The 24500-nt window shown below is 51.6% G+C and overlaps 3 protein-coding genes and 1 non-coding gene across 6 annotated transcripts; all 4 read right to left on the bottom strand.

Moving 5' to 3' along the window:
• Window positions 1-17: 17 nt before the first annotated feature.
• Window positions 18-1250, bottom strand: LOC108930000 (uncharacterized). The gene is made up of 2 exons (XM_018744975.2): window positions 1157-1250; window positions 18-840 (listed from the first exon to the last, which is right to left on the bottom strand). Exon 2 carries the CDS (start codon window positions 831-833, stop codon window positions 228-230), a length of 606 nt encoding a protein of 201 aa, XP_018600491.1. The 5' UTR covers window positions 834-840; window positions 1157-1250; the 3' UTR covers window positions 18-227.
• A 2333-nt stretch (window positions 1251-3583) lies between these two features.
• osbp (oxysterol binding protein) lies at window positions 3584-13778 on the bottom strand. Of its 2 annotated transcripts, XM_018744971.2 has the most exons (17): window positions 13247-13778; window positions 12112-12281; window positions 10365-10573; window positions 10058-10223; window positions 9845-9956; window positions 9533-9731; window positions 9325-9433; window positions 9172-9229; window positions 8635-8802; window positions 8301-8546; window positions 7346-7466; window positions 7151-7254; window positions 6954-7049; window positions 6668-6858; window positions 6355-6584; window positions 6079-6117; window positions 3584-4672 (listed from the first exon to the last, which is right to left on the bottom strand). In XM_018744971.2, exons 2-17 carry the CDS (start codon window positions 12243-12245, stop codon window positions 4530-4532), a joined length of 2325 nt encoding a protein of 774 aa, XP_018600487.1. In that variant the 5' UTR covers window positions 12246-12281; window positions 13247-13778; the 3' UTR covers window positions 3584-4529. The 2 variants fall into 2 exon arrangements, with proteins under 2 accessions (XP_018600487.1, XP_018600488.1); XM_018744972.2 differs by lacking the exon at window positions 6079-6117 and having other exon boundaries at window positions 13247-13773.
• A 1080-nt stretch (window positions 13779-14858) lies between these two features.
• Window positions 14859-14950, bottom strand: trnar-ucu (transfer RNA arginine (anticodon UCU)). The gene is given in 2 exon segments: window positions 14859-14894; window positions 14914-14950. It is a non-coding gene; the product is annotated as a tRNA-Arg (tRNA).
• A 1309-nt stretch (window positions 14951-16259) lies between these two features.
• On the bottom strand, window positions 16260-23332 carry patl1 (PAT1 homolog 1, processing body mRNA decay factor). Of its 2 annotated transcripts, none has more exons than XM_018744945.2 (18): window positions 23201-23332; window positions 21632-21734; window positions 20942-21312; window positions 20750-20827; window positions 20368-20568; window positions 20036-20137; window positions 19649-19774; window positions 19133-19329; window positions 18846-18990; window positions 18454-18571; window positions 18279-18376; window positions 18106-18165; window positions 17798-17943; window positions 17532-17691; window positions 17251-17376; window positions 17072-17163; window positions 16684-16833; window positions 16260-16590 (listed from the first exon to the last, which is right to left on the bottom strand). In XM_018744945.2, exons 1-18 carry the CDS (start codon window positions 23213-23215, stop codon window positions 16569-16571), a joined length of 2310 nt encoding a protein of 769 aa, XP_018600461.1. In that variant the 5' UTR covers window positions 23216-23332; the 3' UTR covers window positions 16260-16568. The 2 variants fall into 2 exon arrangements, with proteins under 2 accessions (XP_018600461.1, XP_018600462.1); XM_018744946.2 differs by having other exon boundaries at window positions 19688-19774.
• Between the last annotated feature and the right edge of the window lie 1168 nt (window positions 23333-24500).

Genomic DNA, 24500 nt, shown 5'->3' with positions numbered 1-24500 from the left:
ACATTTATTGAAAACTGGATTCATGTGTATTAATTCATATATACTAACAGTTTATGCATAGTTTATGTACGGGGAGTATTTTGTTTCTAGAAAGTTCACTACAGACGACCTTAAGGCGTTTCAAAAGAAGAAAACCAAAAAAACAAAGAAACTGACATTATTTAAAATGTGTTGTTTATATTGATTCGTTCAGAGCAGTAAGAGCTCTGAGATGACGGGAGCCTCAATCACAGTATGACGCAGTTGCACACGCGTTTCCGAGCGGAAGCCTTCCCATTTCCGCGAAACGCTTGCTCGTGGACGACGGCGTCACGCCTATAGTCGGCCTGCTGGAGGAAGCTGCTCTCCGACAGGCTTCGCGCACAATGGATGAGCTGCCTGCTGACGCAGCGTGTAGATTCCACACAGAAGCTGTTGTGCTGGGGCACGTGCTCCGTGACGTAGACCTTGGCGACCACCAAACCGGGCTCCATTCTCACGATGATGCGGTCCGTGTTGCTCGCGTCCCCTCCTCCGCGGGCCGGGCCGAAAGGCAACCTCTCGGCCCCCTCAACGTAGAGGTTCCCCACCTCGAAGTACTTGCTCTGGTTGTTCAGTGGAGGCAGGATCTTCTCCACGTTGTGGAAAGGGCGAAAGCCGAAAGCACCAGCGGCGGGGTCGCATGCAGCCCTCATCTTGCCGTCCTTCCCGTCCCTGAAGGTGATCCAGCTGTTCGCCAGCCAGTGCAGCAGTCGCAAGCCATGCCGGGGGTATCCGTGGCCAAAACTGACGTCGCTTAAATCCGCAACTTCGTTCAGGGTTCGAATGGTCGCATCTGTACTGTGAATCCCCATGGTGGCTCTGGGAACGATGGAAGAGAGAGAACAGGGCAATGAGCCTGAGCCGTGTGTCCCTCGTCACAGCAACGAGCCAATAAAGACCCAGTCATTAAAAACCAGTAACATTTTGCGCTGTGCCCTACTGCTCAATAATCGCTTACCATCCTTCAGTGTGGTCAACAGCTAAAGGAGCAGCTTTGGACATTTTCATACATTTTTCTATCTTGTGCCAGAACTATAAAAGTGTTTCAGTCCAAGTCAATTACGAATATGATTCTCCCTCAGCGTTTCCGCGGATCACTCCACCACGGTTGTTCCGATGCCCCGGGTGACCTTACCTGGGTTGGCGGGGGGTGCCGTCGAGTCCTTGGAGTGTGTGTCGCTTCTCCAGATGAACCGCCCGGTCTCCAAATGGTCTGCGGTGTTCGACAGCTCAGTGGGCTGGACTTCTTGCAAACACGGCGTCACACAGCAGGAAAGCGAAACCTAGAGGCCAAAGGGAGCAGCCTGTTGTGTGCCAGAGCTGTCTCATTCTCATGCTCCGAGTTCTCCAGCTGTCTACTGTTATTTATTGTTATTATTTATTAGCATTACTCATTGTCATTTCTATTGTTTTCGTTCAGTCTGTGAAGAAGCATTCAAGAATACGACAAACTTGAAACATTCATTTAGCTTGTGCTTTTTTAGGATGTTTTGACACCTTTCTCTAAATTTACTGTGTTGAACTACTTACACATTTACCCAGCAGAGTAATTCTTACTGTATCATTTCAGGGTAAATACCTAGCTCAAGGGCACTGCAGCAGGAGGTGGGATTCAAACCCAGGTCGTTTCAGTCCAAAGAAGGTGGCTCCTGGCACTACGCCCCCTGCTGGCCTTAGCTAACTATAGCACTGAAAGCCAAATCCATGTGTGTACTGAAGAGGGAATTCAGGGAGAACAGGCTGCTAAGACACTGCTGGGTACCTGTTGCAGTTAAACAACTGACCTCAAGCTGACTGCTGTCCCATCCTGGTGTCACTGCCTCACACACTGTGCTTCCAGGATACACTCTGCACCGCTGTGATCCTGCCCCAGACAAACAGCGACTGGACGGACCGATGGATGGATGGATGATATGCAGCTCAAGCTTCTTTGTACAAAACGCAGCTGCCAACCGGCCGTCAAACATTTTCCTTTCAGATTCTTTCTCTGAGTTTCTTAGATAACTTTCAACACTTTCATTTGTCCACAGGAACAACCGGTGAGGCCATTTCCTGCATTGCCAAAGAGTGCCGTGGAGCAAAGGTTTCTTCCCAAAGAGGACCATGTTGTGGAGAACCCTAACCATCATGCTGACCAGGACAGCACCCCCCCCCCCACCAAGTTCACACATGTACACAGGAACATAGGCCCTCCACCTTGGTTTGGGACACCTCACTTTGACTCCGTTAGACAAGTACAGCAGCTCCTCAGCTAACAAATACTGCTGGGACCACACAGCTGTTCATAACTCATTGTTTGAAACTGCAAAGTCACATTTTTGTTTTAATGTTCACAAACATTGAGCGATGCAAAAATTTTAAGAGTTATTCAACTAAGCGTTAACTGATTAATGTAATAAATTAATAAATGAGTGCAGTGTTCCTCATGTTATTGGTCACCAGCACTCATGAATACCAGAAAGCTGCTGCAAACACTGTGGAAGTGAGTTGAGTTAAAGGTGTTCTTTCATTTGGGACTCTTTACTGCCATCTATCCACATGGTGGATCAACAGGTTGAATTGACTCATAGAAATTTTATAAGGGATGAAAATGCACCTATAAACCAAAGTAGAAAGTGTGTGTATATTCTAAAATTCAACCAATCATGGGGGTGGGAGGAAACTTCAATGTCTACCAGTACAAGTGATTCCACGTTGTCATTAACCATTAATGCCAGTAAACAGTCATTTTTATTTCCTTACAGATTTTTTATTATGATGTCAGGTCAATGTCCCAGTGGTGCCCCGACCCCTCACACTGTCACAGAGGACACAGAGCTCTGCAGGAGGACACTAAGACCTGCAGAAGCGTCAGTGACAGCAGTTAAATCCCTTGTTTGACAAAGACGACGTGAGTAAAAAGCACAAAAACAAGAAAAGGAACCAAGTTGCCTAAGAAAATATACATTTAGAATTAATACAACAGCCAAATGGCAATGAAATGACCACTTTAAACTGTCAGCACATCGATTGAGAGAAGGAAGGTTTAAAGGTAGAAAAACAAAATTCAGTCACAACCAAAGCAGATGGTATCCCCATTTTCTTTGTCTCCCTAATTTTATGTAAAAAATAATAATAAAAAAAAAAGCCTTGTGAAAGTTTAACAGCAAGAAAAAAATTACCTTCCCAAAAGTATCATTACACTATATTGTTGTTAATATTACCACTCATTTCATATTTACACAGAAATATTTGATTTTTTGTGTTCTTGGTTTTTAAGTACACTTGCAAATAAAATATAGGTTGTTTTTGGAACAAACGCACAAAAAGCCCAAATCATTGCTTTTCAGTTTTCATATTTCTCCCCAACACCATCCCATGGTTGCATAATAATCAAAAGCTTTAATGGAAGGGATGACTGATAGCGTAGTGTTTTGAGAAAAGTACAGAATCACTGCAAGCCGGTGCCTGTCAGCTGGAGCTCACTGAAGGAGCAGCATCACTGCAAAAACGTGAGCAGACGAGCAGAGACTTGGCCTCCAAAAAGCAAATGGGAGATTCTCTACATTCTGCATCTTTCAGATTTCAAAGTAACTCCACATGTTTTCACTGGGTGTCTAAACATTCGCTGGTGGAGTTTTATACCCATCTCATGAATATTCATGAGAGCAACAGTAAGCCATCTCCACAAAAACAGCATTTTAGTGTTCAGGTGCCAAAGAGATGGCAGGGCGTAGCCTGTGGACCACTAACGCAACGCTACACTGCGCCGCGCTCTTCCGATGAAGGTGCTTCGTTTGAAACGGTGCTGCACGACACACACTTAGGAGGAGCGTCAGCCTTCAGACCGAAGAAAAGCTCCTCCACAGGAAAAAAAGGGGGAGGGGGAAAAAAAAAAAAAAAAAAAACTGCTCATCAACTACACAGAAATATATGCAGGGAACACCAGTAAAGGAAACTGGAAAGAAACACAAGGCCCCTTAAGAAGCAGAAACACCAGTGATCAGGGTGTGTGTGTGTGTGTGTGTGTGTGTGTGTGTGTGAGAAACAGGAAAGGAGGAGGGCGGTGATGTCGCAGTGCCTTACGGGTCCTTGGAGCTCATGAGCTGTGGACCCGCCCCGGTAACCTTGACGCATGCACACACGCACGAGCGCAGGTTGCCAGAGTGACCCTTAAAGCAGATCCTCATGTGACGGATCCAACTGTGACCCCAGGCTGTCCCCAGTAAATCCTACGTCCAATGTAAACACACATAGAGCGGGTGTGGTCGGACGTGTCTAGACGTACATTAAAGTGATCTCTTTAAACACCGTTAAACAGCTACTAGTCAATTATGTGAGAGGGACCCCCAGCGGATGCCCCGGGAGGGTGGGGCCAGGGGCCAACACTACGCTAGGGAGCGTCCGAAAGACGAGCAGTGACTGAGACACCTCCCTGATCTGTGAGCTCGCTGTCCCGCCCCAATTTGCCGGGTCACAACTAAGTTGGCTGTGCGCGGGGGGGGGGGTTAGCGGTGTGAAAGGGACACTCAGAATATATCAGGGCACATGTCCCAGCTGGCCTGCTCCTTAGCCTCCCAGTATCCTCCCATGTAGATATGGGTCACTTCTCCAGTGGTGGGGTCCTCGGTGCGCTCGAACCACTGTGCCTTGTAGTTGTCCTGGGGGACACCTGAGGACGAGAGAAAAACGAGACGTGTCATCACTGCCTCAGGGCCACTGGCCTCACTACTGAGTGGCCGAGAAGGGCCGCGACTGGACCAGAGGGGAATGGAGGTGGAGCTCTACGAGGGGGCAGTACTTGCTTTTGAGCGGAACTCCACAAGGACCTTCCATTGTATCGACTGATCCGTGCAGGACAAACGAAATGCAGAGAGACAAAGCAATGATGAGCAAAGTGAACGACAGTGCAGAGGTAGGTAGGTGTGTGTGTGTGTGTGTGTGTGTGTGTGGGGGGGGAGCTGTAGGTGAGGAAGGTGGTACTTGCTTCTGAATGGTGCTATTAATGGTGCCCCTAGTGGAGTGCTGCAACAGGGAGAGACAGACAGAGACAAGAGAGAGACTGACAAGACAGAGAGAAAGACAAGACTGAGGAAAAACACAGATGGACACTGTGCCAGGATGGGGAGAGAAGCTGCTCTCCTTTGGAATGACAGCAGAGCCTCAGGAAACTCAGTTCAACTCACCAAAGAATTATTATTAAACTGGAGAATTGTGACAGAAGTGGAATCCCAGTGGATGGAGGTGGCACAGCAGGTAGTGCTGGTGGCCCACAATTCCTGGACTGTAGGTTCGAATCCAGCTCGAATTTAGCCCATGGGGACTTTCTATGTTTTCCATGTTTAAGTGGGTCTCCTGCTGGTGCTCTGGTTTCCTCCCATAGTCCAAAGACATGTTTTTCAGGTGAAGCGATGACTGAATTGCTCGTTGTGTGTGTGTGTGTGTGTGTGCGCGTGCGCACGCGAGAGAGAGAGAGAGAGTGATTGCTTTGCTGTTTCTAAGGGCATACTGTTCTTAGCAACTTACTGTACCCAGCTTTGTCAGTTGTCCTGGATAGAGTATCAGTTGAACACAAACTACTGACAAGAATAATATGAATAATGACCTGAAGAGCAGTTGGGTCATGCTGCCACACTGAAGCAGGCGGTGCAGATCTACTTTCAGATCTCACACACACGCACTTCTCGTATGAGAGAAGGATCACTGGGCTGCTTCAGGAAAGCAACCAAGAGAATGAAGGGGAAAAGGACTGCACAGACACTGACAGGGAGAGAGAGAAATTTACTTGCTTTTGAGAGCTGGTTCAAGAGCAGCGTCCAGCGAGTCAACTAGAGGACAAACAGGAAATGGCAGAACACAGATAAACAAGCTGCAGACAGAAGGCTGCATGGAATGAACACAGGGGACTTGCGGAGGGAGAGAGCACAGCCATGACACACTGTTTTTGCACCACTGTCCTTCCATGTGGTCAAAAACACATCCACACCATGAGAGAGAAAGGAGGATGGATGCAGTGGGGTGGGAAAAATGGGGTAAGGAGACAGGAGGGAAACAGGAAGGAGGAGGAGCGGTACTTGCTTTTCAAAGGCGAGTCAGTAATGGAGTCCTCATTGACAGCTTGAGGGAAGGAGGAATAGAGAGTATGAGAGTGGAAGGACAGACAGAGAGCGGAGCTTCTGCAGGGCTCGGCTGGGACCTGTAACCCTCCCCGAACAAACCTGTGCAAACAGGGTCCCAGACTCGCATTTCTTTCCATACACATTTGTACTAACCCCCACCCACCTCCACCAGCACCAACTACATCCCAGCTGCTAACCCCACCTCCTCTCAGCTCCTGTTCCCCACCCATCTCACCGTCCTCGGCAGCACTGGCAGCTCGTGCCGCCTCCCGTTCCCTCTCGCGCCGCATGCTGCGCTGCTTCTCCTCCAGCCGCTGCTTCTCGGCGTTGGCCTCTTCCCAATGACCCTGTTCCATAAGGCGCTGGTCAGGCCGTCGCCGGCTGTCTGTCGGAGCTACGCCCTCTTCCTGCTCGTTTAGCGTCAGCGCCAGCAATGAGAAGTAGTACATAGTCTCCGCCCCCTCCCTGAGAGCCACAGCAGGAAATGAGGAGAAAGGCACCTGGGCACAGAGACACAGAGACACATACACACACACACACGCTCTTACGGGAGCGGGTTCTTCTTCCAGAGCTCGCGGGCACGCAGGGTCTGGTACACGGTCTTCTGCTTGCCCTCGGTACCGTTCTCTCCGCCACCACGGCTGCTCTGCATGACACGGGACACCTCCATCTTCTCGTCCCACGTCCCTGACAGCACAAAGTGGGCCTTGCCATCCTTGTCCGTCACCACACCCGTGACCTGGTGCCGGAGACAGTAGGCAGATGAGCTAAGAGCAGCAGAGGCCACACTCACGTATGAAGCGCACACGCAGACTACAGGCCAAGCACACAGACCTTTCGCGCCACGTCCCTGGAGAAGTAACTGTAGGGGGCAAATTTCAGGTGGCAGCGGTCCCCAGTGCGATGATTAACCACATCGATCTCTCCTGACTGTGCAGTTGGAGGTGGGAGAACAAGAGAAAGATCACACTATGAGCGACATCCTTGTGCACGTGTCCCGTTTTGAACCCTCTCAGGCATGGGGCACTCGCCTGGTCGATCCACAGCTTCCCCACAATGATGTTGTGCACGGTGGTGGTGACCTTCTTCCACGTGTAGTGATTGTTGCTCTTCTCAAAGATGCAGTGGATTGTACCTGTTTAGAAGAGCGACAAGGTGCTGATACGTCCTGGGTGAATGCAGACTGAGGGACGACAGAAGGTTCAACGCCCTGCCCCATCTCTCACCCAGAGGCATGATGGACAGGTATTTGCCCCTGAACTTGCTGGCGAGGGTGATCTCCTGCCTCAGGGTCCAGCCTCGCTTGGAGATCACGTGATGCGCTGCTGCGGGAGGGTGGTGACTCACCTGCAGGGGGGGAGGGGTTACAAGCTACTTCTCCATGCTGCCATTTCAGTGTTACTGCAGACTAGTTTTCCACCTGGCAACAGCAGCGTGTTCTCAACAGCTGCACTGAGGTACGGGAGAAGTGGGGCACTGCACTGTCCTGTCCACACACATGATATCACACCACGCTGCAGTGTGTAAAGCAGCATCGGGAGTGTGACGAGGACTCTGCTCAAATGCTGTTGCCATTGCGGCTAATTATGTAGTACAGCGACTCCTCAACTTACAAACATCTGGGACCGGATATCTGTTTTGTTTGGAATTCCAGACACCATCAATGAAAAGTAAATAATCCAAGCAGAACTAAAACTACTTTTTACAGGTTATACGATTTATAGGAAACTTCTGTTCAGTGCTGATATTTGGCCGAGTCATCCCATAAATAAGCGGAATGCTCCTCATGACACAAGCACACCAGACACCAGCTATAAACACTGTGGAAGTGAACTGAATTGAAATTACGGAACAGCCACAATCCTACTCTTTACTGCCTTCTAGTGGTCAGGAGAGTAAACAGAGGTACCGGCCAGTCCACCACAAAGGGAAATCTTAGTAAATGCAAAAGCAATTTAAATAAAAAAATTAAAAAAAAAATGAAATAAATCTGTAGTTGGTGCCTAACCTGAAAATGTCTAACTTGGCCATCAGTGAAGCACAGGGCCAATGTCCTGTGAGTTTTACTCTGATAAGTTCAAGCAGTGGGTAAAAGGTGGCCCGTTTCACCTGGAGAAAAAGCCTCCATCTCGAGAGATTTTTGAAAGCTGAACAGCTGCCAACTCCCACAGGAGAGCTCACCTGCTCGCACAGGGACCTGTAGCCGAACTCGTGGAGACGGTCCAGCTCAAAGGTCTCCCCCAGCAGCGGGTTGAAGGGTTTGCCTGTGCGGTGCACCGTCGTGGAGTAGGACGACACAGAGAAGGCCGCCACGTAACAGAGCTGTTCCAGCGGGTTCTGGCACTTGGCTGCCTTGTCCAGCAGTTCGTGGTACTCGAGGTCCTCCGAGAGGCGCTGCAGCATGGACAGGGGCTCGTTGAAGTTCACCTGCGGGGAGTGCCAGAGAGGCATTAGCTGACACATTGCGGCCTGTGAGCTGATTGGCCGTGAGGGGTGAAGAGCCTCGCCAACTCACAGGCATGGGGATCTTGGAGAGCTCCTTGCCGATGCAGTTCTTCATGATGCTCCACAAGTTCAGTGAGTAGTTGGGCTTGTCCGGAATGCGGGTTCTCCGCTTCCTCACGAGCTCCACCTCCTGGGGCTGCGGCGACTCCGGGTTCGATGCCAGGGACTGCTCGTCAAGCTGTTTATGCGGGGGGACCAACACAAAGACATTTTTTCCACATTCGATGACTTCTTTAACTACACTTGTGCAATTCACACCTACAACTCTTCGCAAATTCAGACAAACACAAAAAGCTCTGATTTACTGAGTGCGACGGCACGACCGACACAAACGGACACATCTCATTCCGCTCGACCGCTACGACAGCGCTGCTCATCTGACAAGGGCACAAGTGGTATGAGAACACTTTACTCCAAAACCAATGTATGTAGCTGGAACCAGAAAGGCGGAACAGCATTGTCACAGACGCTGTAGCCAGCCACTCTCACCCAGTCTCCGTCTCTCTCTCGCACACACATGTACAGACACACAAACACACTCACTCACCGACTGGTCGTCCATTCCGATCTCACTGCTGATGCCGCTCACGTTGCTGCCCGACCGCCTAAGACAACACGAGGACACATGACCCTCAGAACCTGCACGCTGAAAACTGGAGCACAGCTATGGGGGAGGGGGCGGGGCTGTACAGGTACTGACCTGTGGTACTTGGGGTCCGCAGGTACGGTGATGAACTCCGGAACGTCCTCCATGGCATCGAAGAACTCGTTCTCATCATCCTCGTCGCTCACATCTCCTTTCCCTGAAACTGAACCAGAAGGAGACGAAGTTTCTTAAGTTTTCAAAAAACAAACTCAAGAGCAATCTCAGATGAGCATCAGGCGAGGCTCATATCCCATCCCCTCACCCTTGCTGTCCCCGGCCGGGTTGGCGAGCGGTGGTGGCAGCACAGTGGCCCCGCGGAAGGCCCTCTCCAGGTGATTGTGCTGCTTGGCCAGTTGCTCTAACGTCTCCTCCAGCCGCACGCGCTGCTCCCGCTCGGCCTGCAGGGCTTTCTGCCAGCGCTTGCTGTGGGCCTGGGCCAGAGCCAGGAAGTCACGGCACGCCTGGGACACGAGGAGAAGAGCATCACGAACACGCGAGCATATGCATGCACAGACGCGCACACACACTGCTTCCTGTCCCGTGCCCCCTCAGCTCAGTCCTCCCTCCGACTCACGTTGATCATGGCGTTGGACGTTATGCGGAACAAGGTGGCCCTCTCAGTCACCTGCCGGATCTTGTCTCCTGTGTCCCCGCCGAGTCGCACGCCCTCGAGCTCCGACAGGGACCTGGGCAGAGGAACGGGAACATGAACATGGACCCATCACCAGGAAATGCAACGGGCCAAGCAAGCAAGCAAGCAAGCAAGGGAAGGGCAGCATGGCCATACCTCTGGAGGGCGGAGCCATGCTTGGCAATAAGGTCATTGCAGGTGCTCAGGTCCTCCACCTTGCTACCGAGCGTGCGCAGGGTCGACTGCACCTCCGAGTTGCGGGTGCCGCTGCCCTGACCAGACTGCAGGGGCGAGGATGACACGCAGTCGTCTCCCGAGTCATCTGCAGAGCAACACCAACTAATGAGCTTTGAGAATCGTTTCCTGGTCAACGCCCTCTGTGGCCACCGTCAGCGTGGAAGCATTAGCAGCATCAGCTTCTTCACACCACAAACGCACTTCCTGTTTTGCAGGACAACCTCACCGGACTCTGCCTGCATGCGCACGGCCTTGGCCTTGGCCAGCTCCAGGGCCGTGATCCAGCGCTGCCGCTCCACCTCCGAGCTCGCCTTCAGGTGGTAGGTCTGCGCGCCACCGTTGGAGATGACAAAGTTGCACGAGTCCTCGACGACGATGTTGGCCGTGGCCAGGTTGATAGTGCCGCGGCACGTGTGACCCATCTCAGCCTGCGTCCTGAGACAGGGACGAGGAAGTGAAAACCATCGTTCTCCCAATTTGACAATAAAAGGGAAGTGAGCTTGGACACTTTACACTGACTTAACTTACAAACAACTGAGAATCAAAATCTGTTCATAACTTTGTAACTCCAAAGACACCTTTATCACAAAATTGAGAGACAATAGAACAGATATTGCCCACTTTATTTATGGGTTAGGTTCTTTAGAAGCGTCACACGCAAGCATAAGAAGTCCTAATTTCTACTGTCTTGTTTTTTAATATTGAACAGCATCACAGAAATTTAATGAAACTGGATTTGACTCACCCCAGTGTAAAAAAAAAAAAAAAAGGTATATATATATATATATATGAAAATTTACGTGAAGAAATTAAATTTACACCTAACGAAGTGTTTTATAGCTGAAAATTGATACTTCAATACACTGCATGATATTCTTCGCTGCTAATCTGGTAATAAGAGGAGCACCCAGGTGAACCATTGAAAGCTTCCACTCAGTTTGAACCTGTTTGTTATATCTATTTGATATAACAACTCACACGATATCAAACACTCACTCACTCACTCTCACACACACACACTTCTCGCAACCTTTCCTAAAGCAGCCAACCACGATCCACAGCTCTGTAACCCCAAACTGGCACGCCCGGGTGGGGGGGAGGGGTGATGGCAGATACCTACAGCCTCCTCCTGGCTACACCTTCACAGCTTCTGTCCTGGCATCCAGATGACAACTGTTAACACTGTTTCATACCAAATCGCTGTGGCGCGACATCTCCTCACTTCTGTCCACCATTCCCACATTATCACAACTGTCACCGCACGCACCGTGCTCCATCATCTGCGTCATCAGCGTGTATGGTGTGTTACCTGTGCAGACACTCACCTGCTGCGTCACCATGATTACCCTCTGATAAGAGTGACACCCTGGAGAAAACACAACTCTGAGAATAACTGAAGCAAGCCATGTGTGCGGCGTCATAACCTTTAGTCGCGTTACGCAATGGAATGAAAAGTACGAGACAACGGTAATAAAATAAGTCATAAAATTAAAACACCTCAATGACAAAGAGCAACATTTACTCTTATTACAGCTCATAAATGACAGGAAGAGACACGGCGACTGGAAAAAGTTGCACTTTCACACTTGGACCTTCTCCCACGCCACATCTCTGACGACAGATGTGACACCCTGTGACCGAGCAGCCAAGCTCAGAGTCAGCAAAGCTGCCAAAACATGACAAGTTGCAGTAAGCTTCCTAGTACCCATGGAAAAAAAAACCCCGCAACACTCAGAGCAGGGCTCACAATGTGGGCATCTTATGTGGTTCCTGTCATCTCAGCAGCGGCGCGATGGGGAAAGAGACCCTGGTCTCCCGAGCACCAGTAATGACCTCGTTGCCAAGGTGTCGAGATGTTGCAGAACCTGGTCTGTCTGCATCAGGGCGGCATGTTTGCGGAGAACCTGCTGGTCTCCTTGAGATGTTCTTGGAGAACCTGGTCCCGGTGTCGGGACACTCGGAGCAGTCGTTACCTGTAGTAGGAGAGCAGGCCGTTGCTGAGGACGAACCATCGCCGCTGGTAGCCCTTGATGTAGTTGGTCCACTTGAAGAGCCACCCCTTGTACGTGTCCCCCGGGGGCGGCGCGGGCGCCTTGGGCTCCGACATCACGACAGGCTGGGGCTTCACACGCCGAGCTGGGGCCTGGTGGGAGCAAACGGCGCATCTTCGTCAAAACGCGAACGACGTGACGACAATGACACGAACATGTTCGTCACGGATACTCGTCGAGTTCTCTCGCCATTTTCTCTCAATATTACCATTTTAAAACGTACATGTGTCGTGTGTTTTGCTTCTTTAACGTCGTTTCGCGCAACTCAAGCTGACATTTAACATTCCAATCCACTTCCTCTGCGACTTGAGCACAAGCTTCTCCCCTGGCTTGAACACACACTGCCCCTCAGAACCTCATGACTGACGCGTTAACCACGTTTGTGGCCGTAAACTGTCTTTTCTCCACTCCTCCGTACAAGTTAAGCGCGGAGCGCGCGGGTGCGGGTGCGGCTCGCGCGGCGGCGCAGCCCGTCGACGTGTCAGCAAATCCTCGCGAGCTGAGTTCACCGGCCTGGCCTCGCCGGTGCGGTCACGCGGCCCCTCTCGTACCCGGTGCCACGACGTGTCTGGGATCCAGTCAGGAGCCACGGATTCCGGGTCTTAAAATCTCTCCGACAGCGCGGCCCCGAAGGTCCCGAGTGAGTCCGAGCCGTGATTCAGCACAGTGAGCCGCGGCCTAGCTTCGCGGCACGGCACGACCCGACCGGCCGCTCGAGTGCCGCGTCCTGCCGGGATCGACGCAATGACAGTCGGCTGCGTTCGGCCCACGAGCCCCGGGGAAGCAGATCGGATCGCTCGGGGAGAATTTTAACGCGAGGGAGGCGAGGCAAACGAGGTAGTTCGAGCGCAGCAGCGGAGCGACGACCCGGGCCGCGGTCTCTCCACCACCAGACTGGCAGTCCCCGCAATCCCTGCAGTCCCCAGCCCTCCGGGCCGCACTGACGCGCTGAGGCCGAGGCGCGGAGCTCCGCCGCCGGCTGCCGAGGGACAGAGAGCCTCGGGTCGGCCCCACACACGGAGAAATTAAAGACAGAAAAGACGACGGAGCCACTTACTGCCAACCGGGGAACATGAACGGGAGCGCCGCCTCGGGCTGCTGGACTCCGCGCGAGCGCGCGCGCGCGTGTGTGTGTGTATGTGTGTGTCAGCGCGTGGCAGCGCACCTCTCGCACGAGGAAGTGAGCGCGCGAGCGCTTAGCCACGGCAGCTTCCCGGGGCCCGTTGGCACATTCGGTGCAGAGCTGCGGTCACGGGTTCGAATCCCACCTCCTGCTTTACGGTAAAATTACCCTGCTGTACACATGCCGTGGTACATGCTCGGTGCAAGTGGCGCACAGTACAGGACGTCGAAGGCAGAGTCTGTGACTCGGACTCAGAGTCGATGGATTGTTTGTCATTTGTACAGTTACACTCGCTACACTGCTGGGACGAGGCTCAGATTGACACATGAAATCATTGACAGTCCAGGCACGTGTGTTACACATGAACAAACAAGTATTTAGAAGAATGCTTGAGATGCTGCTGCAACGTCGTAGTAGTAAATGAAAAAGAAGAGTGGCGGGCAAAATAAGTGACATCCTTCGGGGCCTCGCTCGCGGCCACACCGCGTGTAACAGTTTCTTCCCCCAGCGATCAGACTCCTCAACACGCAGGACTGGACTGACACTGGAACTATTCTCCGCTTTTAGTCATTGTTGGAATCATGTCTGACGCTCTTTGCACACGTCGCACACACGCGCACTTTATGTAGTCTGCGTCGGTAACTCTGTCTGTCGACGTGTTTTATGGAGCACCGCGATCCTGGAGGAACATCGTTTCCTTTCACTCACTCACTGTGTTACACACTGTTACTGTACCAGCTGCATGTGGCTGAAATGAGGATGATAAAGTGTCTCTTCTTGTCTTGACTTTTGACATGTGCTAATAATAAGGAAGGCAGAACGAACGAGTGAGTCACCTGGCCGGTGAAAGAATAAAAAATAAGTGTTGTAAAAGGCCGGGCGGAGGTTTACGCTGCCCTTTGCAGTAAATCCTATCTTACAGTAATAATTGGCCTGTACTGTTATATGATATACTGCTACTAATCAAAGGTTCTTTGTCGCAGTGGAAAAAGGACATGTGTCATGTGTCATGTGTGATACACAGAATGAAGTCGAGAGTGGGGCGAGACTCTGTAATAGACAATAAATAATTATGTTCGCTTTGGCCACACATGGGTTGTCTGGAAGAAACGTTTCTCTGTTTTGTTCCAAGCGAACAGGGAAAAATGCCTCGCAGTCAAGTGCGGAAGGATTCAGGGACCGACTGTCAGTGACCCAGTGCAGAGCGCGCGCGAATTACGGTAAAACACAACGCTCGTGCAACAAAAGCACAAAGAAGGACAGAATGGAAACAGGAATGAGTGAAAAGAAGAGGCGATGCCCCCCGGCCCAAGAGGTCCGAAACAATGTCCTCCTGACGGGACAAAGCGAGAAGCGCCGAGAAGCTCTAGTAACTCCAGCGGCGCGCAGCAGGGGGCGCCGTACAGCAAAGAGCCTCGTGAAAACAGCCGCAGCGCCGTCAAAAGTTGTCCACTTTAGTCTCGGGAAGTGGAGGAAAAGTCCACAGAAAGTGTCGGTTCACTCACAGGTAGCGTTTGATGTTTTTCGGAAGTTTTTCCAAAATGTGCGACTCCGGTGGGACTCGAACCCACAACCTTTGAATCACTCCTCAAGTGTTTGACTAGAAGTCCAATGCGCTATCCATTGCGCCACGGAGCCACCTGTTGATGGAAGCGCCAAAACGCGTCTTTGAGTGAGAGGCGCGCCGGTCGGACTTCGAATCGGGCGGTTCCGCGTGCGCCGGACTCAGCACGGAGTCGGTGTCTTTCATCAGTTACAAGTAAACGGTTCAGTTTCAATAAATACATACATACGGTCCTGTTTGTCGACACTGTGGCTGAAAGGGAACTGATTGTAAGGGGGTGCGGTGGCGCAGTGGGTTGGACCAGGTCCTGCCCTCTAGTGGTTCTGGGGTTCGAGTCCCGCTTGGGGTGCCTTGCGATGGACTGGCGTCCCGTTCTGGGTCTGTCCCCTTCGGCCTTACGCCCTGTGTTACCGGGTAGGCTCCGCGACCCCGTATGGGACAAGCAGTTCTGAGAATGTGTGTGTAGGAACTGATTGCATCTTCATTTCATTCTCACCTCTTTGCTTCCTTGAAGCACAAACGTGTCCTTGTGGATAGCTATGCAGTAAAACACTGTAAATAGTGTGCGCTGACCCAGTTCTTACACTTAGATGTCGGGACACCTTTAGGACACTGCAGGGGGCGCTGCGCGACCGCACCTAAGACACACCCCCGCATTGTCTCATCAGTAACAAAGGAAATAAGGAAGTGATCAGCCTTAACGGAGCGCTGTCGTGCTTCTCCCCGACACCACCAGACTTCACAGCTGTTATCAGGCCCATTTATAGAACGATGTCATTACCTGTCGAGGTCATCGCCCTGCAGTGACGTCATAAAAAACGCAGGTGAAGATGAAGCAAGCTGCAGCAACTGTGGTTTTCACTCCTGGTGTGCATGTGTTTTTGGTATCATTTTCACACCCGTGACCAGAAGGGCCATGCAGCCCCCCAGCCGAGTCCCCCCTCCACCTTTTTCCTTCATCTCCTACTAAGGATATGATCTTCCTTCCGGGGGGAGGGGTGTTTGTGTGAGAGAGATGCTCACAGTACAGTTACAGGGGGGCTGTACACACCTGCAGCTGTCTCTACTTTTAACCTTCTAGACACACAGCCCTTAAACTTTCCTCTAGCACTATTTACCCTTCTATGAAGTAGGTTAATTTTTACTGCTGCAAGTCAAGGAAAGTATCTTGATCATGAGAACTACAGCAGGAGGCCAGATTTGAACCTGTGACCTCTACGTCCAGAGGCGGCAGCGGCACCACCTCATACTCTGCAATGCCAACAGGTTCAAGAGAAAATGTGTAAATATAACACGGTTCCCCTCGCTGCCACCGTTCACTCTCACGCGCGCCAAGCCCCATGGGGGTCGACATACCACATCCCAGTTATTCCATAGAAATATTTTAATTTGACATTTTTCACAGGCATCAAGATAACAAAGGAATTTAAAAACATTTCATTCTATTCTCCCATTAGAGCTTCTTTCATTTCCCACACATGCGCACACAGACACACACACACACCCACCCTACTTAACACAGGAAAAAAAAGGACAATTTCTTGGGTTGGATTAAAATGACTACTAAGCTTCAACCATCTCTCTCACACACACACACACACACACACACACACACACACACACACACACACACAGATACAATGAGGAACAGTCACTCTTCAGTGGGGTTTTAAGGATGTCGTGAAGTCACTTCTACCTGGACAGAGCAGAGATCCTGAAAACAAGGAAGGAAGAGTTTACAGCACTGGTCTGAGACAGGTGTCTGTCTGTGTGTGCGCGCACAAGAGAGTAAGCGAGAGAGGCTCACTGTAGCTTCTCCTGCAGCTGCTCCAGTCTCTGCCGATCCACATAGCGGGAGAAGAGGGACAGCAGATTGGGCGGAGTGAACAGGGGAGGAGAAAGGGATGCGGGGGGCACCTCGAGCAGCTTCCGCGTGACCGAGAACACCAGCTCTGTCCTGGGGGGGGGGGGGGGGGGGGGGGGGGGGTGAGGTGCACTGTTTACTTTCTACATGTCTCCATGGACACAAAACTGCCATCAGCACTGTCACAACAGAGGTATCAAGTGCCACTGAACACATGGCGCACACACACACACAGCAGATGGGTACACCTGTGAAACGGAACTTGAACCATTCTGACAGCAAAGTACACAGGCCCTCGGTGGCACCCCCTGCTGGCTGCCCAGGGCCTTACCATCGATTGTCATCCATGAGCTGGCAGTTGGTGTCAGAGCTCTGCATGCGCTCACCCTCGCTCAGGATAAGGTACAGCAGGGTCACACCAAACTGGAGAGACAGAGAGAGAACGTGAGATGAGCCGCGTGTGTGAGAGAGAGAGAGAGAGAGAGAGAGAGAGAGAGAGAGAGGGGTCACCTTGTTTTGCAGGACACGGGGCAGTTGGCCCTCGCTGCCCTGGAGTTCCTGCAGCAGGTCAGTGAGGGCAGAACTGGACATGGACTGGATCACTGCAGCAACAGGCTCCACCAGCCAGCACAGAACCTGAGAGCCAAGAGAGGACACAGCAGACATGGTCATGTGACCAGCAGGTATCTCACACCTCTGTACAAGCACAAGACCCCTGGGGGTGTCCCACTCCCAGGGTGCACCATATGGACACTCCTTCTTGCTGCCTGGTAATGTCAATCTGCCCATACCTGGTCTTGCTTGTCTTTCTTTGCCAGAGCAGGTAGGTTCCGGGCAATCGCCATAATAACAGCAGCAGCCTGTGGCTGGGGCAAGAAGGGAAGGAGCCTGGAGACCAGACGCTTCCCTTTCCTCACAGACATGATCATCAAACACTGCTCATCACTGACCCTGCAGGAGAAGAGGGTTGAAAACAGAAAGTGAAACACCGGTAAACTGGCGAGCCCCACAGCTCAGGTACGCCCCCTTGCCCCGCCCATCCCAGGCTGCCCCTCACCTATCATCCCACTCGCGTTCCCGCAGCGTGTTGTACAGCTGCACCGTGTGACTCTTGTGCTGTTCCAGCAGAGCGTCCCTCTGCTCCTCGGGTGTCTGGATGAACTTCTTCTCAAAGTCTTGTACCTCCAGCAGCAGACTATACATCTACACAGACAAGACGAGATCCACAGGAAGTTAGATCACAGCCGAGTGACCTTTTACATTTACATTTATTCATTTAGCAGACGCTTTTGTCCAAAGCGACATACACCTCAGCAAAAGTACAATTTATGCACTTTTCCTGTGACACAGCTCCCCCCAACCCACCTTCTCCACGGTGTAGAGAATCTGTCTCCTCTTGTTCCACACCTGCTTCTCCCTCTTCTCCTGGTGAAGCACAGTGCAGCATTTAAGATGAGAGATGGAGAGGAGAGTGTGTGAAAGAGAGAGCCTTGCGGAGCACAGCTGACGGACATAAAGCAACAGGAGAGAACACTCACCTCGTCATCCGTGCGACTTGTCACCACGGCGTCAATCATCTTCCTGGGGTTGTTCACGCTAGAGACCGTTAGCTTTCCCAGAGAGCCAGCAAATTGCACTGTGAAACAGCAACGAGCCATCGTTACCGCGGTGCACGAATGAATGGGGGAGGTGAACGGCTCTATGCTGCCTTACCTGGCCTGTAGGTGTGCTCCAGCTTAGCCACCTGCGGCGTGATCAGCTTCGTCGTGTGCTCCTTCTTGGAGCTGTCGCGCTCCGTCTCCTGCCTCTTTTCCATCTTCTCGTAATAGTTCTATTTGCGCACACAGCACGTTCACCCATTACCACTACAGTACCGCATCCCGACCCAAACCGCTCACCTACCTAATTCTAAACCCACTTTTACCAATCTTGAATATTTAATATTTATAAACCTCTCGGTATTTTAGTGTAATCTCACTAACTCTCAGTTATTATCCTAGTGATTGTGGGAAGTAGTCCAAGCCCCACCCCCAAACCAGCACAGAATGTATAGAGCATACAGCTCAATAAGGTGCATCATGAGGACTCAGCTCTATGACGCCCACCTGGTAGTAGTAGTCATCCAAGTAGGGGTCAGTGCTCTGCAGCTGCATCATCTGTATGCGGGCCACCCAGTCCTTCTCACGTTGCGTCATCAGGTTACTGTAGGGGTCCCTGTTCCTGTGCTCACCTGTGCGGCCGCCTCGGTCACTGCAGGAGCAACGGCAGGAAGGCGACATCAGGCCAACAGCAAACACGCCATCCCCTCCCCCCACAGACAGACAGACAGACAGACAGACAGACAAAAAGTCAGCAACACAGACACGCAAACACTTATGGGCAGATGACGAACCTCCTGTTTTGCAGCCTCTGGGTGAGAAGCCTCCGGTGCTGAGGGTGTAGGTGTGTGGTGTTGTGCCGAATCGAGCCATGGTTTGGAGGAGGGAGGGGCCCCACCCTTGGGGGGGGTTGCCCGAAAAATGGCCGAAAGCCACCACCGCCACTATGTAAAAGAGGAGGAGCAGGTGCACCCCTGGGGAATGGCCCCACCTGGGCACAGACAGACAGAAACATGTAGCAGTTACTTAATGGTACCAGTCAACTTTGTGCAAACACACACACAAACACACTATGTAACTACTTCCATTACTAATTAAACTAATTAGTCATTAGCTGGATGGGGTCATGAGTCCCATTTTAATCAAGCTGCACAGATCAAACCCCTGCAAAGTGTGACACTAACAACCTTAAATATTCTCCTGATCTTCTCTGAACTAAGCTCAAAGCTTTCGAGGGGAAGTGCTGCCAACAAATTGCTGGGGGGGGGGGGTGGTCCTACACACCAGCCACATCCTGTCCCACTGCTCACCTGTGGAAGCGGTGGCACACAGAATCGGGCAGAACGCACCTGGGAATTCAGCAGCTGAGCCCGCTGGATCTGGGAGAGGACGGGACCCACCCCAGCAGGGAATGGGGGGCGACACAGGGGAGAGTTCTGCAGAAACAAGAGCAAAACATAGGGTGCAGGTGGTACTGAGAACAGCCCCTGCAGACAGGGTGTGTTGACAGTTCAAGAAAGGAAACGACGGGGGGGAAGGGTTCCTTGGAATTTTTTTGTCCACATCCTATAACTGCAGCTGAATGTTTGCCTGGTCTATGGGTCCCAGAAGAAAAGCATATGATCGAGGGCAACTTCTAGGGCGCCACCGTCAATGTTGGGTGGGGCGGGGCAGGTCAGGGTCTCGGAGGCACTCACAGCAATGTTGAGAAGGGTGTTGGGGGAGAGGCGTTCAGGGTAGGGAGGGGGGTATCGGTGTTGTACTGGAGCTCGCACGTGTACCGCTGTGGGGCAGTGGATCTGAAAGGCACAGAGGGACAGCAAGTCACAGCATCGACACCTACAGATAGGAGGGAGGGGCCAATGACAGGCAGGCGTTTTACGGCACTGATACACAGTGAACAGAGGGAATACAGACATCACTGACACAGTATGTGCACGTGCACACACACCCAAGCGTACACACACACAGCCTGACTGCATGAGGGTCGAGAAACACCGACCCAAAGCGTTTCTGACAGAGGACAAACCTGCTGATTGAGGGGGTGGCTCATGGGTGGCTTGGGAGGAGTCCCAATGGGCGCCGCCCTCACAGGGGGACTCCCTATCACAGGTGAGCAGGAGCGAGGCGGGGGGACTCGCTCTGAGAGATCTCGCCTTTCATCGCTCCTCATCGTTGCCGGTTTCTTGGGCAGCCCAACCTCCTTCATGATGGACGCCAGAGAACTGTCCTGGGCAGCAAGCAAGAAGAGTGAAAAGAGAAACAGACAACCAGGTTCTGGCAGCACAGCCGGTACACCATCCACTGTAAACCTCTCCTACACAATGAAGCTTCTCTTTTGGTTCATGACCCAGAGAAATTTCTCAACTCCTTTATGAGGTTTGTCAAATTCTGTTGCTAGCAGCAGTTACCTCCATATGTGGTGCGAGTCCAGGTGTAACACTGACTGGGCCGAATCCAACACTCTCCCAGATGCTGCGCGAGTTCATCTGGGGGAGATTTACAGAGCATTAGATGCACCGCTCTCAGCTCTCATTCATCTGGCTGGTACATACAGGCTACAAGAACCATATGCTGACAAGTGAGAGGAGAGAGGCGCTCACCTGCATGGGCGCTGTTCCTCGGTGCAGCAGGTGCTGTGACTGCGACTGCTGCTGGTAACTGAGCAGCGAATGGGGCTGCAGCTGGAGACCCGACGGTGGTGGCTGAGGCTGCGCCACTCTATCGGACATTTTCACCGTCCCCACCCCAGCGATCGCCGGGTCCGCCCCTAGGATCAGCCGGGCCAGGGATTCTGCCAGGTCCCCGCCACCCCCTTGATCTTCCAGACCTGGAGGGGGGGCTGAGGGTGGAGGGGCTGGAGTTTTTGTCAGGGAATCTTGGGAAGTGGAGGCGGGGAGGTGCATGGAAGCAGCATCTTTGTCTCGTTCATCGAGCTCTGCCAGGCGGGCATGCTCCTCCTGCCAGTCATCATCTGAGAGAGCGGGATTGGATATTGGTTAGTAAACGTAACGATGGCATGCAAATGCTTTTCAACAGTCTATAGACATGTTTAGGTGAAAATTGGGCTTCTGAACTCAGTGTGTAGGAAGAGCTCCCTCCTTTTCTGAGCTAAATGAGGGATCTGCTTGGAATTCACCCTCCAGGACTGTGAGTCACTGGACAAAAGCACACAGCATATGAATAAAACTAGGTGGTTAATTGCCTTGATGTAAGTTGAGCTGGAAATACCTCAGGATTCAGTCATATAAGAGCATGAGACAAACAGCCCAGACATGAGGTCTCCAACCTACCAATTGCCCCTGCTCCAAAAGTGTCGTCATTGAACTGGTCAATCTCATCCTCTTCTTCAACGAGTCCCTCTTCCTCCTCCAGGGTACAATCCTCATCCAAAGACTGTTTTGGCATGAAGGGGGTGGTCAGGAGAGAAGGAAAGGGTCCCAGGGTGAAAAAGACAAGAATCACCAGCATGAAAGTGCTGCAACATCCACAGAAGATGACAGACAATGAAAAGCTGCACCTTTTCTCACAACAGAGTATCTCAGCACATAATGTGATGTCTCTGTTGGCCACACTGGAACTTTTTCCATCCAGAGACATATACTTTTGCTGAATGACACACGTCACGATTGTATAAATTACTTACAGGCAACTATCTGAGGTTTGGACACACACACACACACACACGAGTGAGGGAAAAGGGTGACCCACCGACATGGTCAACAGCAGGTCCACCTGACAGATGGGATGCACCCTTCCCCTGGACACTGACTGTGCACCCAAGCACCCGGGACCTTCACTAAACAAGCAAGGTCACCATTCCACCGTTCACCATGTCTAGTGTACAAAGTGCAGATTTACTCTGTCTTATACATATCAAATCTATTAGATATGTAATGCAGGTGTTCCATATATTAATAGTATATTATTTAAAAGCAGTAGGGTGCATGATATGGTTTTTAAACCTGAATGTTTCATCTTCTGTTCCTCTCCTCCTAGTAATATTTGCCCGACAAAACAAAGGGATTTATCTCATATTAGTAAAACCTGTAAGGATCGAACGCTGTAAATTAATGCCAAACTATTATTTATTAAGCTATTTATATCTTAAAAACCTTCACATAATCGATCCTCCACAAATCAGAGGTCGGAGATCTTAAAAGACCCTGTTTGAAAGGCAGGCAGGCCCAGACCCCGGGCTCAATTTTCCAGTCGCCCGGATCAGTCACGTTTCGGTTGGCTGAGCCACTTGACGAGTCAATGCTGACCGGAATAAATGAGCCCACAGGCCAGGTCCTCCGTTTCAGGCTTTTCGTCTTCTGGATGGAGGTCAGCGGCTGACTGAGCCTTGGCTTGTGTCCAAGTCCAGCCGAGGATAAAAACGCGGCGATTGTGGGAAGAGCGGACGGCGGCAAACGACGAACACACGAAGCGCGCTGGGATCCGATCATCGATGTACCGGACGGACTAGCTAACGCGCTACACACACAGTAGAACACATTATTAAAACTGTTACAGACTAGCCATCAATCAAATCATTCATCAGTAGTAGGACACAAGTAAGCTACAGACGTCGTTACAACGACCCACAGAGTTACATAACAGAATGGCTGTGGTAGTTTCGCGCCCGGTAACTCATCATGTGATCCAAGCCGAGTCTCCTAGCCCTCGCTCGGGGGAGTGAGTCAGGAAAATACCGATGGTTCGGGCCGCAACCACGAATTTACCCGCAGTCCGCGCTCGTAAACAACACCGAAACTGTCCCAAGAAACACCGCGCGGCCGTCATCCGCACTCGTAGTTAAAACTTCGCCGGGGCTTACACAGTACATCTGCTGGTAAATGAAGAAAAGCCAGAATTACCTGAAAACGGAACATGTATGTGGGCTACAGGGAGCACACCTTCCCCCTGCCTTGCTGAGGGGCGAAGCCGCGCGCCAATTACGCACCAAGTTGTCGCGAGCGAGCTCAGCGTGCACGCGCCCGCAGCTTCACCAGCGCTGCACGCATTTGCCGCCCTACGTAATCAGTTACGTCACTATTGTCCAGCGCAGAACGGGGGAAACGAAACTGAAAGAACGCGCGCAGGTGAAACCCGGCTGGGGCGCGTGCTGTTCTTCTGTCGCTCCTCACATCTATGAACATTATTGGCAGGGAGGTGTAAGAAAAGCGTGATGTACAAATGCGCATTTCTTAAGGGTTCAGCAGCTGGAGATTTGAACCAGCAGGCTAGTTTAAAGTCTGACTCACTCTGGGTGCAACCCCAAGTGCTGCTGCCGGACACAATTTGAATTTCAGCGAATATGCGGAGCACCAATTCAGTGTGTGAATGAGTATGTGTCTGTGTGTAGTTGCCCTGCGATGATAATAAATGATAACTGTGGATACTGGGCCTCTGCTGCTGGGAGGCAACCTCACAGCATCCCAACCTCCGTCCGGCTGCACCCTGTCCCACAGCCACCACTCCTCGGGGGCCCTGTGCTCAGCTTGGACATGTCCTAGGGACCCCGGAATCCCCCGCCTGGTCTTTGACATGCTGAATGTAGCATGCATGGAGAGTACAGGGGTCTCTAGAGCAGGAAACAATCCAGCAGCGTAACACACTACATTTCCCACTATCGGCTCAAAAAACAAAAAATAAAGGCATGTTTCCTACTTGATACTGAGCTTTTGCTTCTGTCTCGGAGCTGTCGTGTGCATGAGCAGCTCGCTCAGCATGAGTAAAGACTGCAGTACACACACACACACACTTTCAGAACCGCTTGTCCCATACGGGGTCACAGGGAACCGGAGCCTAACCCGGCAACTCAGGGCGTAAGGCTGGAGGAGGGAGGGGACACACCCAGGACAGGACGCCAGTCCGTCGCAAGGCACTCCAAGGGGGACTTGAACCCCAGACCCACTGGAGAGCAGGACTGTGGTCCAACCCACTGCGCCACCGCACCCCCCTCAACTGCAGTACAATATACATGAAATACACGTGCAGCACTGACAGGTGCCACAAGGCTGTCAGAGGCAGGTGAGTGAATGGTCCATATATCCAGTACACCTGGGCATAATGAGGTCGTTCAGGTGTTCCTCACCGTTAATGCTGTCAGTCACATTGAGTGAAAACTATAATAAATCCCCAAAGAGAGTAATTACAATTCCTTTTTTATTCAAT

The sequence above is a fragment of the Scleropages formosus genome, chromosome 16 (genome assembly GCF_900964775.1).
Source record: "Scleropages formosus chromosome 16, fSclFor1.1, whole genome shotgun sequence".
NCBI lineage: Eukaryota > Metazoa > Chordata > Actinopteri > Osteoglossiformes > Osteoglossidae > Scleropages > Scleropages formosus.
Note: the sequence above shows the minus strand (reverse complement) of the source record. Positions and strands in the feature narration are given on the sequence as shown.